The sequence below is a fragment of the Eurosta solidaginis genome, chromosome 3 (assembly GCF_040869045.1).
Source record: "Eurosta solidaginis isolate ZX-2024a chromosome 3, ASM4086904v1, whole genome shotgun sequence".
NCBI lineage: Eukaryota > Metazoa > Arthropoda > Insecta > Diptera > Tephritidae > Eurosta > Eurosta solidaginis.
The window spans coordinates 77,316,490-77,338,570 of NC_090321.1; the positions used below are offsets into that span (position 1 = coordinate 77,316,490).

A 22,081-nucleotide genomic window follows, 5' to 3' on the forward strand; every position below is an offset into this window, starting at 1 on the left:
GACGCGTAGCATGCAAGCGGCCGGCCAATTGCTTTGTAAGTGGTAATGAACAGCTCTCTGTCTTTACTCCAATTGCTGTAGGCAAGAGATTTTTTATTACGCCTCTGGATTTTAGGTATAGTTGCGGTTGCATGCTCGTTAAAATCTAGATCTTGATGGGGTGTAAGACAGTCGGTAGCATAATTCCATCGACGTGGATGTCCAATATGGTTGACATTTCAGTGTAACTTGAATATTCTCGTTTGTTTTTGTAAACACTTTGAATATCAGCAAAGAAAATTACATATGTACACATATTTGCTTACTTTCCCGCTATACTTCCAACAAAACAACTATGTACTCTTCGCTAATTTGCTCGTGACATCAAATCTGAGTTCTTTTGCATGAGACCTGCTGGTTTCCTCAACACAACAAGAACGTACACACGAAGCGTTGTTAGTGTACGTGACAACAGTCTCATAGATTTAGTACGTGTTTAACATACATATGTGCTCTTTGAGAATGCCTATCGACACATGTATAAAAAAGTATTAGATTTTTAGGCCCACTTGCAGAATGACAGGTTATTTTTTTAGCTCAGAGCTAATTTCCAAAATGTATGAGTTTAACCCCTCATGTTAGTTTAAGTCTGAGTTAAAAAATTAAACTTGACGTTCTGCAAAAGAGCCTTAAAGAACATCTTCGGCTTATATCCAAACCAGCAAAAACATAGTTTTTCAAGAGCAAAAGAACAGTTTTGACAGCTATATTGTGAATTGCTAAAAATATGAAGTACCGCACTGAGTGATGAAAAATCGTTGTGTATTCAAATAAGTTGTGTGGTTTAAAATCAGTTTAATATAGTTTATAAGACAGAGCTTTTCTTTATTCAAATTGAAATTAAATAAATAAATAAATGTAAGGTGCGATAACTTCCGAAGACATTTTAGGCCGAGTTTGTCTTCCAATTTGCGTCGTCCTCCTTTTTAGTTTTTCCTACAAATTGGCGGGACAGGACCTACTTGTCTTATGCCGACTCCGAACGGCATCTGCAAGGCAGATGAGTTTTCACTGAGAGCTTTTCATGGCAGATATGCACTCGGAGTGCTTGCTAAACATTGCCGAGGGGCGACCATGCTTAGACATTTTTTTTCTAATTAAAAACAGTATTTCTAAAATTTTAGTGTTGGGTTGCCCGGGGCGTGAACCCAGGATCTTCGGTGTGGTAGGCGGAGCACGCTACCATCACACCACAGTGGCCGCCAAATTGTTTTGAACATCACGCCTTGTTGTTGTTGTTGTTGTAGCAATGCTCGCCCCACCTAATAGCCGCGACCGATCACAAATTGTCATCAATATCCTCTAACGGGAGTCCAAGGAAACTTTCCGTTTCAACAGGGGTGGACCATAAGGAAAGGGGTGTTAGAGGCGTTGGTTCCACATTACAATTGAAGAGATGGTTGGTGTCATGTGGGGACACATTGCAAGCGGGGCATACATTTTGTATGTCGGGGTTGATTCTGGATAGGTAAGAGTTTAACCTGTTACAGTATCCAGAACGAAGTTGAGCAAGAGTGACACGCGTTTCCCTGGGGAGTATGCGTTCCTCTTCCGCAAGTTTTGGATAAATTTCGTTAAGTACAGGATTCACCGGGCAATTCCCGGCATAAAGGTCCGACGCCTGTTTATGGAGTTCACCAAGGACCTGCTTGTGTTTTTTCACTTCATACGGCTGGGTTCTCAGGTGCCGTATTTCCTCAAAATGCTTACGGAGATGACTCCTTAAGCCCCTAGGCGGTGCTGGTTCACCAATCAGATGTCTGTTGGGATGCCCAGATTTCTGGGTATTCAACAGGAACTGTTTGGTCAGCATCTCATTTCTCTCCCTGATGGGGAGTATGCTCGCCTCATTATGCAGATGGTGTTCTGGGGACATAAGAAGACAGCCCGTGGCGATTCTGAGAGCAGTATTTTGGCAGGCCTGTAGTTTCTTCCAGTGGGTGATTTTTAGGCTTGGCGACCATATGGGTGACGGGTAGCACGTAATCGGCTGGCTAATTGCTTTGTATGTAGCGTTTCTTTATCTTTTCCCCAAGTACTGCCAGCGAGGGATTTGAGGATTTTGTTACGGCTCTGAATTCTCGGAACAATTGCGGCTGCGTGCTCACCAAAATGTAGATCCTGATCAAACGTCACACCCAAGATTTTGGGGTGTAGGACAGTCGGTAGCGTAGTGCCATCGACGTGGATGTTCAAAATGGTCGACATTTGGGGCGTCCATGTTGTAAATAAGGTCGCGAAAGATTTAGTCGGTGATAATGCCAGGTTTCGCGAGGCGAAAAAACTGGAGAGATCAGGGAGGTAGCCGTTTATTTTATTGCATAGCGCATCGATCTTTGGGCCTGGGCCTGTGGCCATTATTGTGCAGTCATCGGCGTAGGAAACGATTGTGACTCCTTCCGGTGGTGAAGGTAGCTTAGATATGTAGAAATTAAACAAAAGTGGGGATAGGACACCACCCTGTGGCACCCCCTGTTTAATTCTCCTTGTAAAATCACGCCTTGTAAAATCGCATAGTTTCCCTTTTCTCCTTTCTTCCTTTTCTTTCCTTTTTTTCTGTTCCCTTGTCTTCTCTCTATTCTCTTTTTTTTTCTTAATTTTCCTTCCTTTCATTTCCCTTTCATTCCTTTCCGTTTCTTTCGCTTGCTTCCGTTTCTTACCGTCCTTTCATAGTTTTAGTTATTGATGTTAGAGAAAAAAGAAAAGGAATTGTATGAAGAAAATGAGCCTGTCTCGCTAGTTAAAAACATATTATTTTATTTTATTTTATACATTTATAAATTTTAGTGAATATTAGTTTTTTTTTATTAAATTATTATGCTTTATTATGACGGAAAAACTCAAAGGAATTAAACATACCAGCTGTCATTATACCTATTCATAAACCGCCAAAGATTTCATGTTGTTGTTGTTGTTGTAGCGATACGGTTGCTCCCCGAAGGTTTAGGGAGTGATCGATGTGATGTTCCTTTGCCGTTTACAGATCCGGTACGCTCCGGTAACACAGCATCATTAAGGTGCTGGCCCGACCATCTCGGGAACAATTTATATGGCCACATTAAACCTTCAGGCCAATCCGGTATTTTAGTCGCCTCTTACGACAGGCATACCTACCGCGGGTATATTCTAACCCCCTGACCCGCTGGGTTCCAAAGATTTCATCAAATGTCTTAGTATTTTATTAATTCGAAGTTTGATTCTCCCCATTGTAAACCTTAACAAGTAGCGGAACTAAGAGCTGACCGCTCAAAATTAGCACACACACAAACATAACTAATGGCCATATTACGAAAATCTTTTAGTTTATTATTTTATTTTATTTGAATAACTAACATAATAGTGCAGAAAATTGTTGCAACCAACAGAACGAATAAATAGTCCAACTTGAATATTCTGATGTTGTTGTTGTTGTAGCAGTGCTTCGCCCCATCCAATAGGCGCGACCACTCACAAATTGTCATCAATATTCTCTAACGGGAGCCCAAGGAAACTTGCAGTTTCAACAGGGGTGGACAAGAGTGAGAGGGGTTTTAGATGCGTGGGTTCCACATTGCATACCACTCGTATGGTAGGAAGCTGTCATAGTTCGCCCGATTTATCTATCGTGAGCGCAGGTCTAGTAACCTGCATCAACTGGCAACCAATGGTAACATTGGCATTTGACCACCTACCCATACTCCTTTCGCTCGAGCGATCTGCCGACTTCATCACCACCAAAAAACGCTTCCGCAAGGTCATTAAATCCGCTTCGGCTCCCGCCAGAAGAATCCCGGATATCCGGCCACATTTTCCGGCGGAGGCCGCAACTCTAGCGAACGTGACCTTATAATACAGCAGGACCCCGGCGACCCCCAATAAGTAGCCAAGACACTTGAAGCCATTCTGCTTCCCTATTTCACTGCACTACCACCGCCGAAACGCCATTAACACACAAATAAATTACGGATATAATCAAAACCCTCACCTTAGGACAGTACTCGTTGCGTTTGACCTGTCAGAAGCTTTTGACACGGTCAACCACGGTAAGTGACTGCAAGACCTGGAAGGGTCCCCCAAATCTCAAAAGATGGACCGCAAATTATCTGTCTGGTCGGCAAGCATCGGTGCAATTCAGGAACATAACTTCCAAACCAAGAAGAATTAAACAAGGGGTACCACTACCTTCACCACGAGAAGGAGTCACTATCGTTTCCTACGCCGATGACTGCACAATAATGGACACATGCCCAGGCACACACATCGATGAGCTTTGTAATAAAATAATCAGCTATCTCCCTGATCTCTCCACTTTCTTCGCCTCGCGAAACCTTACATTTTCACCGACCAAATCATCGGCGACCATATTTAGAACATGGACGCGCCAAATGTCGACCATATTAAACATATACGTCGATGACATTACGCTACCGACTGTCTTACACCCAAACTACTTGGGTGTGACGCTTGATCAGGATCTACATTTCGGAGAGCATGCAACCGCAATTGTTCCTAAAATCCAGAGCCGTAACAAAATCCTCCAATCTCTTTTCGGCAGCACTTGGGTAAAGACAAAGAAGCGATTACTACTTACAAAGCAATTGGCCTGCTGATTGCATGCTTCCCCGATATGGTCGTTAAGCTTAAAGGCTACTTACTGGATGAAAATACAGGTCTGCCAAAATACTGCCCTCAGAACCACTATGGGCTGTCTTATATCCCCAGAACACCACCTACACAATGAGGCGAGAGTACTCCCCATTAGGGAGAGAAATGAAATCCTGGACAAAAAGTTTCTGTTGAGTACCCGGGAATTTCCCAGTTTTCAAAGATAAATAAAAACAGTGCAAATACCACGGGAAAAGTATATCAGTTTCTGATTGTTCACTTTTTTCACAAAAAAGTTTATTTTAGTTGTGTTTTTATACACAAAATTTTCTAACTAAAAACTAAATTTTTATTTGTCAGAAAAAATAAAGAAAAAACGGCCGAATGTCTAAAAAACCTATCGAAATACATACAAGCTGGCTCGTTTGTTTTTAATGAACTGGATTGTACTTTTCTTGTATTTCGTTAGTTTTTTGAAATATAGTTTACACCAAGGCGAATTCAGTACCAGATGCTGTTATCCCAAGAGCTGATTGCATCGTTCACTATTTTAGCTTTCCCACAATGTATCGTGCTCTCTCGCGCCTATTATATTCATAGGGATAGCAAAGTACGTCATTGTTGCGTGCAAAAAAATTTTCTGCGAGTCCGCCATTTCTAATTGAGTATCGAGAGAACGGCGGTGGAAAATTTTTGAATGTTCGAATAAAATAAACCATAATTAACACCCTTTCGGTAAGTCAATAAAATGAATTTTAAATGAATCTGCTCTAACTCGCGCCGCCCGAACTTTAAAGTAATTCAATATTGTACTTGGGTTTGCCCAATAAATCAAACGATGTTAATCATATATTTATTTTTCCTCTTTTCTTCATCCAACTGTTAACAAATTCTAGGAGCGGCTTATCCGTGAATCCATTGAAGCAACCGCCTCTGACTGCTCTGCAACCCAATACAAATGCTAACCTACCAGGTGCTCCTCCATATAATGCTACTCAGCAAAATGCTTTACCGTTATCCAATAGACCATGAACTGACATGCAAGCGCAACAACGGCAACAACAACAACCGAATAATAACAATAACTTTATCGCTCTTCAATATGGTGAAACAGCTAAGTCGCCGCCTCAAGCCAATGCGCCAACTTCCATGTATTCGCCAGCGCCTCCAGCAACGACACCAGCAACGACACCACCAGGGAAAGCTGTACCTGGTGGTCCCTATCAGATGACTATAAATAGGGCAAATATACCTGGCTTGCCTCATATTTTGTGTTTAATAAATTTTTTTATTTTTCTAGACTGGTCAACCACCAGTTTCAGCTACACCACCATCAATTGCAGGCGGTGTTACATCTCCATACCAGCAAACAGGTGAATAGCAAATGCCACCGCAATCGGTCTAATACCACGACAACCTGGCCAAATGCCGCCGAAACCCGGTCAAATGCCACCACAACACCCTATGCAACAGCCATTTGGTGGCCATGAGCAACATGGTCTCCAGGTATGCCACCCGCACACCAGGTGGCGCAATGACACCACATCCAGTTATGCCAAGGTATATAAAAAAAAAAAAGGAACCGGGTTATGCAATGCCACAGCAGCAGTAGCAACAACCTCCCCAGCCTGACTATCCGTCAATGCCACAACAGCCGGCCCTCCCCCACAACCTGGTCCACCTGGCTATCCTCCACAACCTCAACAGCCAGGCTATCCACTACAACAACCACGTGCACCAGGTGGTTACTTGTGTCAAATGATGCCACCAACACAAACTGAACAGGCGCTAATGCCCAGTCAACCACCCATGCCGGGTCAACCTCCAATACCCGGACGTCCTGGTTATAACGTACGTATGCTAATACAACTAATATATTTCAAATATTGCTGATGATTATTTTATATTATTTTCTTTAGCAACCACCTGCACCTGGTACTGGTATGTATCATTAGCCGCAACAGTATGATCAAGCCCAACGCCGTTTAGATCCCCATCAGATGCCAAATCCGATTAGCGTTATCATTGAACATCAAAATAGCACTGGTGGGCTTTTGTTACTAATCAACAGCGTTTGTTACCACCATTGGTGATCACAAAATATGTGGTACAAGATCAGGGTAACTCCTCGCCACGTTACGTTAGGTATTGATATTCGAAATTAATGTTTTGTTTGGCAATTACATTGACCTTTCTCGTTTGCAGGCCCCTCTGTATTGCATACCTGCAACAACTGATTTATTAAAAACAACAGCTTTGCACTTTACACGTACCATCTCACCCATTGTAAATTTTGGTGAATTGGGTCCAACTAGATGTAATCGTAGCAAGCCTTATATGTCACCAAATATGCAATTTGTAGATGCTGGTTGTCGTTTCCAATATCTTATGTGTAAAGTAACAACAAAAGGTAAAAGAAATCTTTAACTATACTTATGTTCATTGATCCATATTTTTTCTCAACAGTGCCAACTGAATATTTCCAGCATTTGGATCACACCGGACAGCGTGTCGATAAATATGAACGTCCTGAACTTGTATTGGGCACATATGAGTTTTTGTGTAAAAAATGTATGGGTATCGATAGCTTGCAAGGTAAACCTCAACTCATATCCAACATCAATGCCTGTCAATCAACTGTGGACGCTGTCCACACTATATTGGGTCCACGCGCTATGGACAAGCTTATTGTTGATTTCAGTGGTAAGGCCACAATTTCAAATGGTGCAACCATTATCAGACTATTGAATATTGTGCTTCCTGCAGCTAAAACTCTAGTCGACATCGCAAAATCTCAAGATGCTGAGGTAAGTGTTTTGTTATATTAGAATGTGTAGAATAAAAATGTTTCTCTTATCATGTCGGCGATGGCACCACTTCAGTAGTACTCTTAAAACAAGTTAAGCCATATGTTGAGGAAGGCGTGCATGCACGTATCATCATTAAAGCTTTACGTAAAGCATTACAATTATACATGACCAAAATCAATGAGATGGCTGTACATGTCGAAGCGCAATCAAAGGAACAACAACGTGCTTTATTGGATAAATGCGCTGCCACAGCAACGTCCTCAACACTTATTCATGAACAAAAATATTTCTTTTCTAAAATGGTTGTGGACACTGTACTTTCCTTTGATGGACCCAAAGTCATACAAAAACAATTTTCGTTACATGATGCTATAATGATTGTGCGGCGTACAATTAAACATGATTCTGTTGTTGCTGGTAAGTCAAAATAAAAATTGAAAAAAATGTCTAATCTTAAATTGTTAAGTAAAATCATGAAAAGATTGTGTCCAACTCCGGAAGTAAGAAAAAACTAAAAGATTTGTGTCGGTGAAATGATAATTTTTGCTTTTGGTTGTTAGTTTTGAAGCATCGTCTTCGTGTGCCTTCTGATCGTATATGCTGTGTCGTTCAGTGTAATGTAGCTCAGCCCTATCACAAAACAATCAAAACTTGTTTGTACACCAAAGTAAACGAGGAACTCAAGGGGTTGATAAGCGACAAAGCTTTATAGCTTCAGAGCTTCCGCAAACCAATTGACTTTCCGTAATTCGATATCGATCAAGAACGAGTATAAAATAATCGTTTTCGCTTTCCGTAGCACAAAGTGTCGACGCGTCGTATCGAACGTTCGATACAAACTGTTCGATATCAAATTAGGTGTCGAATTGCCTTTTTGAAAGTTATAATTTTATGCTTTGGTTATTATTTATGGAATGACTTTTTCTTCAGAGTTTAAGAAACTGCTGAAACGCTCTTTATAAAAGAAAATATTTTGGTAGCTCTAAAAAGCTTTCTAAATACACTTTGAAACCTGCAAACGAAAGAAATCATATCAAGATACGGTAACTGAAATGGCATCATCGAGCGTTCGATATCGACTTGAAGCATCGAATCAACGAGTGTCGACTATCGAATTACGGAAAGCCACCCCTGTTACAAATATGAATCCATCGTACACATATTTAGCAGGCAAGGCTCTGGCGACCCCAAGTTCCTCGTGGAACTAGGGGGTGGGGGCGGGATGGCTTGGAAGGTTTAATGTGATCATATTAATCGTTCCCGAGATGGTGTTCTTGTTGTTGTTGTAGCAGTGCTTCGCCCCATCCAATAGGTGTGACCGATCACAAATTGTCATCAATGTCCTCTAACGGGAGTCCGGGGAAACTTGCTGTTTCAACAGGGGTGGACCATAATGAGAGGGGTGTTAGAGGCGTTGGTTCCACATTACAATTGAAGAGATGGTTGGTGTCATGTGGGGACACATTGCAAGCGGGGCATACATTTTTTATGTCGGGGTTGATTCTGGATAGGTAAGAGTCTAACCTGTTACAGTATCCAGAGATTCAGGAAAAGTTTGTAGATTCTGACTGGGTATTCAGCAGAAACTATTTTTTAGCGTTTCATTTCTCTCCCTAATAGGGAAAACTCTCGCCGTAGCGGTTTTGAGGGCAGCATTTTGGCAGTCCTGTATTTTCTTCCAGTGGATAACCTTTAGGCTTGGCGACCATATCGGAGACGCGTACCATCAAGCGTATATTTATCTTTACCCCAAGTGCTGCCGATTTATCGAATTATATTAAATATTTATTACAGCTCTGGTTTTTCGATACAATTGCTAGTGCATGCTCTCCAAAATGTAGATCCTGATCGAACGTCACGCCCAATATTTTAGGGTGTAAGACATTTGGCGCATCCATGTTGTAAATGAGGTCGCCGATGATTTGGTTGGTGACAATATCAGGTTTCGCGAGGCGACAAACCCGGAGAGATCAGGGAGATAGCTGTTTGTTTTATTCAATGTAGGAAACAATAGCATATGCGTAGGAAGCAATAGTGACTGCTTCTGGTGGTGAAGGTAACTATTGATATGTAGAAGTTAAACAGAAGGCATAGGGCACCGGCTGGAATACGAGTTATTTTTAAGTCATTGCAAAAAAGCGTTGAGGATTTTTTATATCTTACGAGGTACCTTCGTACATCTTCAGAAAATGAATAATGATACCAATTCAACCTCAATTTTAACCAGGACAAAGCCGCTGAGACTTTGCTTTACTTTAACATAGAATACTTTACCCCTTTTTAGCACAACAATCATTTTTGATTTTATTAAATTTTATAAAAGGTTTCTTCCTCTACAGTTCAATTTCCGTATTAGATGTGGAAGATTGGTTTCGAATTTTCTCCATCAATAACTGTGACAAGGTGGGAGAAATCTATGCGCGTACATCGCAACATATGTATTATCTTGGTCGAGCGTCTCTTCAATATCTCTCTAGTGGTGATGGTGACAGCAGAGAAACCCAACTGTTTACAAATGTTACACTTCAAAAAGAATCAAAATATCTGCCATTGCGTCTACGGCTGAAATATACATAGTATACGAATGATTCGAACAAGCCTAATTATCTGCCTAACGGATAGTAGACATATTTATGATATACGCGCCATGAAAAAGTTACATCAAATCGAAAATATTACACCGAACGTATACTGAAACAGTACACATATTCAAAATCGATGAGAAGGCTGTGATGATGGCATTAGATGGTGAGTTATTGAATAAAGCTCCCATTACTGATACTTAGCATAAACTTAACTTGACTTGGCGTAAACTTGGCAACTTAGCCACGATTATACTCCACTTGGCGCATACAACCTGGCATCATAATCAGCGTTGAAATTTACTTTTAAATAAATATCAATTTGTACGACAAAATGAAATGGAAACAAACAAATGGCATCTCAAAATGTAAACGTCACTTAGAACTTACATAGAAAATAAAAATTCAACAGACTTCTAAGTCAAGTTAAGTGTTGCTAAGTTTTGAGTAATCAGTAACATGCAATGTTCATTTAACAGAACTGTAAGTGACAGTTCGCAAGCCAAGTCAAGTCTATGCTAAGTATCAGTAATGGAGCCTTAAGCATTGAAGCAGCAAAAATTGTTGCCGCCAAGCAGTTGGAAAAGACAGAGAAGCATTCATCACACTGTACGGATGATGATCAGAAACTGCTTTTGTAACTGCTGCAACCGACACAACGGTCATCTCTACTTCTCCGACTAGCGGTTGGTCCGACTATCTGTCGAAGACAGTATCATCATATCTTTTGCCAACCTAAGAAAGTGGTGATTTGACAGATAAATGAACAGCTGATCAATTTGTGGCGTAAATTTGAGCATTTGCAAAAGTGATTTTGTTATCAAAAGCAAAACGGATATTATACTAAACTATTTATAATGGTGAAAATGTTGGTGATTGATATGTCGCGAATATGAAAAACACTCGCGTGATCGTTCCAATCCTTTCGAACTACCAAGCCAAGTAAGAAAATGTTTAAGTGACAAATGATGAGCTCCAAATGAAGTTATTTTGCAGATTTGAAAGGAAGCATTTTGCTCATTACTAAACACAATTAAGGACCATATCCGCAAACGCGTTCGATGGAAGGCTTTACCAATATTTTAAAAGTATGCTCCACACTCAGATTCCTTGCTGATGGCTGCTTTCAAAAATGCTGTGGAAATGATTTTGGTGTTGGACTCGTTCTAGATATTATTGAGGAGCATATTTGTGCGAAGAGGATTAAAACCCAAACAGTAAAAAATGTATTTTACTCTAAAACAGGATTCCCAGGAGTAGTGATTAGTATCACCTGTTTTGGCTGCATCCGAACTGTGGCTAGCCTCGTCCAACTTCGGAATGTCGCTCCATAAAGTCAAAAAGTTATTCAATGTAATCCTTCGTTTAAACGTTGTTTTTTCTATAAATGTGTACAAAATTGTTGATTATTGTTTGATTAAAAAAAGGTTTAACTACCGGCTTTCAATGTTTTTTTTTTTTTTTTCGGTGACGTTTTATGAGACCGTCTAACTTTTATCAAAGGTGGTATCAAAAGACGCGTTTCGATCTCCGTTTTTAGGATTCGAAAGCGGAAATTAAAAATTTTATATCTGTCGAAAAATATTTACAACTAAGTATGTTTAGTTATTCTAAATACTAACGGCCAATAACGAGACAAATAATGAAAAAGATTTTCAAAAACCAACAAAATGGCCCCGAGAGGGTCCGAAATATGAGGCCCGATCCATAGTTTTTTTGCACAGAACATCTTTCTGCGTTGGCGGCCTTCGGCCACAATTTGTAAAAATAACCCTGGGTGAGTCCAACGCCTTTCTGCATTAGTGTGTACAAAAAATCTGGAAAAATACAAGAAGCACATGCAAATTTCAACCGGAATGATATAACAGAAATTAAATGTTTAATTTTTGTTTTCGGATTCTAAACTCGGAGGTCGCAACGTGTGTTTTGATACCAACTTTGAAAATTTTTGTTAAAAATTAGGTCTTGTAAAACGTTACCTTGTTTCAAAACAACTGCAAAATAGTATGACACAACTGCTAGTAATCAGTTGTAAGATTTTGACGCCTTTGACAACTACACCAACACAAGGTTGTAAACGGTAATACCACAAAAATTGTTAGACTAGACAACTCAACGGACATTTTTTTTGACAGGTTGAGTTGTAATCTGTAATACCAAATTTCGAAATCTCAACCCAACCAGAGTTGAGTTGTAAACGGTAATAGGGGCATAAGTTGCAATTTCATGTACATATACATATAATAAGGTATGTCGTTATCCGATTGCTGTCGGAATTAGACTTGAAACCAATCAATACTCCTGCTAAGGGTTGCAGAATTATTGCTTGAATGATTAGATTTAGAACAATAATAAGTCTGACTCAATTACTAGTCCTACATTTTTAAGTTCATATTTTACTTTTAAATTCAATTACGACAGCAATCGGATTCTACGACACCTTTTAATATTCTTGATCTGAGAAAAGAGTAAATCTAATCTTAATTTCTACTTAGCTTTAAGTTGTAGACTTAAATGGATTCAAATAACACTGGTCGACGGCCAAAATTTACCAGAGACGCCGTTATGAAATTCGTATGTAAAACCACCCCCTAATTTCGAAAATCGAGTTCATTTTTGATTCTATGGTACCGTTTTTGAGATATTTGCAATTTACCGTTATTCGAAAATACCAAAAAGATGGCTCCCTTTAATTACGTATATCTCACGAACGGGTAAAGCAACTGCAAAAAAGTTTACAGAATCGGAGACGATAAAATTTAAGATTTTTGTTTTTTTTATGAAAAAATATGAAAAAAATTACTTTTTGCGAGGGCAGCATTCCAAAACCACTAATGAAAAAAAAGATAAGCTACCATCGAAGAAAATCAATGGAAAACTACGTAAGTTATAAGCGATCAAATAAAGATACCCAGGTTGGGCAATTTCAACGTATACCTCAAAACGTATGTATGGTATAAAGAAGAGTGAAATATCTAGCTATGCTCTGTTTCTATTTAGTTAAAAGTTCAATTTATGAATGAAATTTCCCATATTTTTAACTTTTTTTTAAATTTATTTATGTTTATACTATATTCTAACAATCTTTATCTTAATTTGATTTTACTATGTAGTCGAAATAATTATGTGTTCTACTTTGACCCTTAATCAGTTTAGGATCGGTTTCTCTTATGAGAAACTAGCAGTAATCACCCATCATTGCGACGTCCCAGAATCCTTTATATCGATTCTCAATTAATTTCATTTGCTGATGAAACCTTTCGCCATGTTCGTCACTTTCGTCGCCAAGATTTGCCGGAAAAAACTCAAATGTGAGTGCAGAAAGTGAATTTTTAAGTAAACAAGTTATAGAATTTTGGGAAACTAATTTTAATAAGCCTTTAAGCCATTTTCGCATAATTATTGATTAAGTCGTTCACTACCGTGTGTCTACCGAGAAAAGAAGCAACGAACTTTTCAAAGGATTCCCACGCTGCTGCCTCAACTGATGAGAGTAGTCTTTTGAATTGATTATTGTTGATCAACTCTTTTATTTGTGCTCCAACAAAAATACCTTCCTTTATCTTGGCTTGAGAAATATCTGGAAAAATTGTTTTCATATAGTCGAATGCTTCGCCTTCTTTGCCCAAAGCCTTAACCAAGTTTTTAATGAGACCGAGCTTGGTGTGTAAGGGTGGAAGTATGATTTTCTTTTTCTTGACAAGAGGGGTGTATTTGATGTTATCCACACCAACGGTAAACTCGACTCTTCCCGGCCAATCCTTTCTGACGTAGTGGTCCTTACGAGCTCGGCTATCCCACTTGCAAAGGAAGCAGCAGTGCTTGGTGTAGCCACTTTGTAGACCGCATAGCATTGCAACGACTTTGAGATCCGAACATATTTTCCAATCATGCTCTTCATATTTGATAAATTTGAGTAGTTTTTGCGTTTCCTCGTAGGTTTCCTTTGTATTTACTGCATGTACGATCGGGATAGAAGGCTTTTTGTTACCAATATCCAATAATACAGCCTTCAAACTCAGTTTATTGCTGTCTATGAACAATCGCCAGTCTTTTGAATCATATGTTTGACCAAACTCTTTGAATAAACCAGGAATGTCGTTGCAGTAGCATACACTGTCTTTCTTGGTATAGTGTTTGGAAAATTGTTCGTGAAGAGTTCTACAATATATCACCTTATCATCGGATGACACAAATTTAAATTGTTGCATACGAGAAGCGTGGATCTCGGCCTTTTCCTTGGATAGTTCCAAATCTCTTATCCAATCATTAAGTTGTGCTTGTGACAGAACGTTTCTCTCGTTTCCCATGCGAAACTTAGTACAACTTGATTCCCCGCACTCAGATATTACTGTTGACAATGGAACTGGATCCGCAACTGCCGTTGAATGTAGTACTGGTAATGTCACTGTAGGTACGCTGGCATAGGTTACTCTTCTTGATCTTCCAATACCAAGTACTTTTGTTTGACAAATATAACACTCTACTGAATGGCAAGTAGGTTCTCTCCATATCATTCGTGTATCAAATTTTATTTGTTGTCCTGATTCCGACTGAATCAATTCTCCTCGACACGATGTACACAAAGTGTTCGGTGTCCATGGTTTTTCAGCTTTTTAGGCTCAATGCCAAAAAACTTGGAGTATAAAGTTTTCATATGATCTGAGAATACTCGCCGTCGCCTTATGATAGTATATTGGCCACACATGAAACAGAACATATCTGGATCGTTATTACAAACAAATTCTCGCGTCCTTTTACTCATTTTATTTTTTTTTAATAAATCACGGTTTTGAAATTTGACTTATGAACTGAACTATCTTCGGCGAGCCCTGCAGATGTTATGAAGTTTCAAGGCGCATTAACTCATATTTATACTCGGAACAAGAATAAAATTGAAAAAATCAAATCTTACCTAGACAGAAAGGTTCCTTTTTATACGAAGCCGGGAAAAGAAAATACTACCTGCTTTAGATGTAGGCTTTAAAAATTTTTTGTGTCTTATAATTTTGAAAATCTACCTGCATACTTACCCATAAGTGACGGAAATACATGTTTATAACTACATGCCTACAGCAGGTTTCGAACCCAACCACTCTTCCTTTCGATGCAACCTCTCTACCTACTATAAAACAATTCGAGTATTAAAAGTACTATTTGATTTATTTAAAGAAAAAGTATTATCATTGTAATGGTGTTATTCGTTTATCCGGATAATATCCCATTTGCACTTTATACCTTTAATATATGTATGTATACATACATTGAAGTTGCGCAACCTGGGTATTTTTATTTGATCGCTTATAACTTACGTAGTTTTGCATCGATTTTGTTCGATGATAGCTTACCTTTTTTCTAATTAAACAGAGCTTTACGTAAAGAAAAAATATCTGGATAAAAAGTTGTGGTTTTGGAATGTTGCCCTCGCAAAAAGTAATTTTTTTCATATTTTTTCATAAAAAAAACAAAAATCTGAAATGATAAGCTAATATCTCGAAAACTGTCTGGTTGAGCAAAAAACAATGTATGATGTATTCATAGAAAATTTTATCGTCTTTCCGATTCTTTTTTGCAATTGCTTTACCCGTTCGTGAGATATACGTAATTAAAGGGAGCCATCTTTTTGGTTTTTTCGAATAACGGTAAATTGCAAATATCTCAAAAACAGTACCATAGAATCAAAAATGAACTCAATTTTCGAAATCAGGGGGTGATTTTACATACGAATTTCATAACGGCGTTTCTGGTAAAGAGAAAAAGTTGAAATTCGTGGTCCAGTGTAATCAAATTTATTATTCGAAACCATGGAAACAACTCACATTTTACATGAATATAAAACACTTCTGAATTGTACAAATATAAAGTTAGGTGCCACAGCAATATAGCTCAAAGCAATGAGTATATTTTTTATACAGCAGAGCTCACAGAGTATAAGAACTTTGATTGGAAAGCGGTTGGTCGTACAGGTATAAAGGAATCGAGATAGATATAGACTATATCAAAATCATCAGTATCGAAAAAAAATTTGATTGAGCCATGTACGTCCGTCCGTCCGTTAACACGATAACTTGAGTATAACAGGTGAATAGCAAATGACACCGCAATCGGTCTAATGCCCCGACAACCTGTCCAAATGCCGCCGAAACCCGGTCAAATGCCACCACAACACCCTATGCAACAGCCATTTGGTGGCCATGAGGAACATGGTCCTCCAGGTATGCCACCCGCACACCAGGTGGCGCAATGACACCACATCCAGTTATGTCAAGGTATATAAAACAAACAGCAATCGGGTTATGCAATGCCACAGCAGCAGTAGCAACAACCTCCCCAGCCTGACTATCCGCCAATGCCGCAACAGCCGGGCTATCCACCACAACCTGGTCCACCTGGTTATCCTCCACAACCTCAACAGCCACGCTATCCTCTACAAAAACCAGGTGCACCAGGTGGTTACATGTGTCAAATGATGCCACCAACTCAAACTGAACAAGCGCCAATGCCCAGTCAACCACCCATGCCGGGTCAACCTACAATACCGGACGTCCTGGTTATAATGTACGTATGCTAATACAACTAATATATTTCAAATATTGCTGATGATTATTTTACATATATTATTTTCTTTAGCAACCACCTGCACCTGGTACTGGTATGTATCAACAGCCGCAACATTATGATCAAGCCCAACGCCGTTTAGATCCCCATCAGTTGCAAAATCCGATTAGCGTTATCATTGAACATCAAAATATCAGTGGTGGGCTTTTTTTTACTAATCAACAGCGTTTATTATCACCATTGGTGACCACAAAATATGTGGTACAAGATCAGGGTAACTCCTCGCCACGTTACGTTAGGTATTGATATTCGAAATTAATGTTTTGTTTGGCAATTACGTTGATCTTTCTCGTTTGCAGGCCCCTCTGTATTGCATACCTGATTTATTAAAAACAACAGCTTTGCACTTTATACGTACCGTCTCACCCTTTGTAAATTTTGGTGAATTGGGTCCAGGGCCGTTGAGAGGATTTCCGGGCCCGGTGGGAGAGTTATCTACGATTTTTGTGATCGAGTTGATGATATCAAGAAGTAGAAATACAAACACTTATTGGAAAAAGTATTTATTTTATGCTCTCACTATCAATGTTTGTTGAATGAATCATTTTTATATAAAGAAGGTAATATTTTTTTATAAAATTGAACAATACCATAACAAGATTATTTAGAAGTGGGCTTTCCTTGCTTTGACTGATGCAAATGAGTTGATGAGCTCTTCAAAGTCCAATTCTCTGGCCAGCTGTGCTTCTAAACACAGGGTAGCTAGGCTTGAAACCCTGATTTGGGTTGAGCAGGACCGATGAAAGTTTTTATTCTTGCCAAAACACTGAACGACCGCTCACCACTCGCAACAGATACTGGAATCGTGCAAAATATACGCAGAGCGATGCAAACGTTTGGGAAAAGTCTATTCAATTTCTTCGCATTAATGGCATTAAGTAAATCGAATGGAGGTAGTCGATGTCCAAAATTTTCTTCGTATATATTCTTGAGGTGTATAACTTCATTCGATAAGTTTTGAGATACATCAGCAGGATATTTGACTGCAACATTTTCTGCAGCAGTCTGACACTCTTGAACGTTTGTATCAGAAAACTGCCACAGGAATGAAAATGGTGCGTTTAGTTCATTTATAGCTGCAAATCTTCTACTTATTCCACTTATGATTGAGTCGATTATGACAAAAAAAGTGTTTCTCTTGAAATCAATTTCTTCAACAGTGCAGTCTTCATTGAAGATTTCATGTGACGAGTCAACACGTTTTTTTTTTCCTGGCTGGTGGTAAAATGGATGAAGTATCGATCAAATTGTCAGCGACGGTTTGGCATTCATTATAAATTTTACTCCACTGATCGCGTAGAAGCTGCAAGTCGGCATGTAAACTTCGAAGATTGTCGACTTCAACGTCAATGGTAGCGTTCATCTCTTGAAGAACCAGATTTCTTTCATTAAAAGCCTGAAAAATTTTGAACCAAATAGAAGCCATCAAGACACACTTAAATGAACTCATATATTTTAGAATGCCATTGACGTCCCGAAGAATTTCTGCGGTCAGATTCCGTTTCTTGATTTCTTCGAGAGACTTTCTCAATCCAGGAAGATTCTTCGCAAACGGTTTCACACCATCGATTCTAGCAGCCAACCTTGTATCGGAAAGACAGTGAAGCGAATTAGTTATATTTGATTTCAAAATCTCCCAGCGTTGTGTGCTGCTACTACAAATGTTATACAATTTTTGAACTACTCCAAAAAAGGTTATTGCTTGGATACAACATTCTGCAGAATCGACTCCAACTAGATTCAATGTATGTGCTCCACAAGGCGAATATATTGCGTACTTCTTTTTCTGAAGAATGTAATTTTGCGCTCCTTTATATTGTCCGCTCATGTTTCTGCCATTATCGTAGCCTTGTCCACGACAATTTTCCAGAGGAATTTTGTACTTTTCTAGCGTTTCACATATCAAGTTGCCTGTTTTTTCATAACAGTCCACGAAGGCTAAAAAAAGTTCTTTGATATGGTAAACGTTTTCTTCAGTATTATAGCATTATGCGTCATGCCCACTAAGCAATACATTTGCGGCATTACGTATCATGAATTTCTATGCCAATACATTTCTTCTGAACCGAACACACAATAATAACATAATCATATTACAATATTGGGCGACATAAATTACATTGACCTCGCACAAGCGGCGAGCCAACATCAATGGAATGCCGAATATGAAACCCTTGTCTGTTCACACCCTAATCAGTCAATCACCCTGATCAATGCACTTGCCGATCGTCAATGTTAGACTCTCACATAAATATGTACATACAATCCATTTGCAGTGTTTACTTTGTTAATATGAATTAACCAAATATGCACATACAAACATTTTACATAATGCATACAAGTATCAATCTGCTGGCGTTGCAATACAAATCTACACATATGAATATCAACAATACAAACTTACAAATAAGAATATCAATAGTACAAACCTACGTAAGTAAATATCAATAATACAAATCTATATGAACACTTACACTACGATTCCCAGGAAGTTTCCGTTATTTTTTTGGGCGGCTAAATTAATCTCTCCACGTAAAGCTAATCCTCTTTCACCCAAAAATAGAATCGTGTCTAAAATGCGCTTTAGAATCTCTCGCCAATTTTTCGCTTCACTCGCTATCTCTTCCCTCAACATCATATCGACAGTTGAGTCTTTTTCAATGCGTACTTCTAAATCACACCACTTTACGTAACATTGAATGTGATCGCGACTACTTTCATGTGACGGAAATTAAAGATACAACTTTTTCCAAAATTGTGCTTTAGAATAGCCGTTAGGAGAACACATTTTTGAACGATTCAACGTATTTTTAATAAGAAATCGACAGGGGAGGCAATAAAAAGCGCTTTTAGTTTGACTCCAAACTAACCAGTCACGGTGAATTTTTTCACCGTTAGGCAAAATAGTAGACAGAAGTGAAAGTGGAAATGGCTCGCCCAAGCGATCCCGAGGAAAAGTTGACGGCATTTTGGAATGACCTCGACGGAGGACTTCTTGCGGTTGTAAGAACTCAGCTTCGAGAGTACCAATATCGTAATCATACGAATGTTTATCAACAAATTTCGAACTCAATTTTTCATTCGTATCGTATTTCACAGACGTAACAAATTTTTCACCAGTGGTGTCATCGTTTTCGTAGTTATCTAGCTCAACATTCTTATCATCTCTGAAATGAGAACTGAATGAAGTATTTTTCGGCTCACCTTGTATGTCGTTGCTAACTGGCTGTGTTGGAGAGTTTTCAGGTTTTTCAGACTGGCGAGGGCATGAGTTCTTGTCACTTGAAGGAGTCATAGAGCTTGAATTCGCATTCTGCTGAAAGTTGAACGCTTCAAGAGTTCGTTGTGCCTTTTGTGCTTTTGCAAGTGCTTCTGCTCGAGTGGAGCGGTCTTTACGCTTTTGGGAACCGGACTTATGCGAATACATCTTTTCAACTAAAATTTAATGAGATTACAGTCAGTCTGGGAGGTTAGTACAGTCGATCTGAGTATTTAGCCGGAAACTTTGCGGAAAACATTCAAACAGACAAAATAAAAAATATCACTCACCTGTAATCAGAAAAACACTACGCAAACACAAGAAATAACCACACACTTCAACTGTCACAACAACACTGAGTGGTACTTGGTCATTTTGCGTGTCAGCTGTTCACTAGCCCATCGTTTGGCAATGTTGCCAGCTGCGAAAACTAGTTCATGGGCTAAGAGCGAGATAAAATTGAGAGTTATTGAGAGAGTCGAATATCTAGTCATCTTTGATTTTGATCTTCTCAATTTTCACCAAATTAGATACTTCAAAGCTATTTGCAATAACTTATTTGATATATTTCTCAAAGACCATAATTCAAAAGAATCATTGGTAGAATTACATATATGGAAAGCATCAATATGTACACACATACATACATATGTATATATTTGAATGCTGCCAAATTTAAATGAAAATTTACAGAATTAAAGCGAAAATATGCATGTCCGTATATACATACATATGTACGTGATCGTTTAGTAAATTAACAAGGAAACTTCTTTCTGAGCTTATAACATATTGTCACGGATATTAGCATCACCAAGCTATACCATCACTAAGGCGATGCTAAGGCCATGCTAAGCGATATTTACGTCAATAATCAAATCATGTATACACATATATAAGGCAGCCGAGAGACGTCACACACAGATGCATTTACTTATACGCCTATGTGTGCGTAAACTACAAACATTCACATCAATAATTCAATCATTATGTACCTACATAAACGAATAAATAATTGCGTCTACACATATGTACCATGTACGTATACGAGCAGCGGAGAGTCAATGCGCAAACACAGGCATATATCTGAGATACTCGTATAAGTATGCAATGAGAAAAACTATAAAATTGTGCAATTGTAGTTACAGCTGAGAAGTTTGAGAGCTACTGGACTAGTAGATTCTGGAAGCGCCTAGAAGATGTATAAAATTGTGCAATTGTAGTTACAGCTGAGAAGTTTGAGAGCTCATGGACAATGCTAGTAGATTCGAGAAGATGCGAACGAGGAAACCAGAGAGTATAAAATGCCGCAGATGTAGAGGCGCTGGAATTCAGTTTGATTTGAGTTGTCAAGCAGTTACGACTAAGACGATATCTAGCGAGCAATAGCAGTATTATTTTGAAAGTCATTTTCCTTTAAGCTATCAGTTTGGTTATTATGCTATTCGTTGCACAGTTTGAGTGTTATTGTGAAGTATTTTAATAAAGGCCATTTTTCCATTATTCAATATTGGAGTTATTTATTCAACAGTTTAGCGATACGAACCTAGCAAAAGGGCAAATAAGAGGATTTGCAGAAAATTCGCTACAATTGGTGTCAGAAGAGGAATTGTTGAATAAGTTCCGAAGATTGGGAATACAACTTGGACATGGCAAAGTTCAGTGAATTGAAGATCCAGCAACCGAAAAAGGAGTTGGAGAACCGTGGATTAAATACAACCGGCAATAAGATCGAATTTCAAGCACGGCTACGAGATGTAATGGAGACGCAAGGAAGTGATGTGGACGAGTTTGTCTTTTATCCTGATGGGGACGAAACAACAACAAAAATTGAAGAGAAAAACGAAACATCGCAGACAGTTACGAGCACAGACTTGAACATGATATTGGCTGCAATAACTGCTCAAACATCGACAGTGGCATCCCAGCTGGAATCGCAGGAGACACGTTTAACATCCAAGATGGAAGAACAGAAGACATCCCAACTGGAATCACAGGAGGCACGCATTTCAGAAATGTCGACACAGATTACATCCAAGATGGAAACTCACCTGGAATCGCAGGAGAACCGTATAACAGCGAAGATTGAAGTACAAGAGGCACGTATAACAGAAATGTCATCACAAATATCCACAAATATGTCATCACAGCTGGAAGAACAAAAGATATATATGGCAACCCAACTGAAAGAA

The 22,081-nt window shown here is 38.9% G+C and overlaps 2 protein-coding genes across 4 annotated transcripts in view; one reads left to right on the forward strand and one right to left on the reverse strand.

The window, feature by feature from the left end:
• LOC137244025 (zinc finger protein draculin-like) overlaps positions 1–22,081 on the reverse strand; it is a 189,921-nt gene that overhangs the window by 68,731 nt on the left and 99,109 nt on the right. The window lies entirely within an intron of this gene.
• Positions 6,049–10,165, forward strand: LOC137247269 (uncharacterized). Its single transcript, XM_067778368.1, has 6 exons — positions 6,049–6,129; positions 6,331–6,474; positions 6,829–7,033; positions 7,090–7,430; positions 7,484–7,850; positions 9,773–10,165. The coding sequence occupies exons 1-6, from the start codon at positions 6,049–6,051 to the stop codon at positions 9,787–9,789; spliced, it is 1,155 nt and encodes a 384-aa protein (XP_067634469.1). The 3' UTR covers positions 9,790–10,165.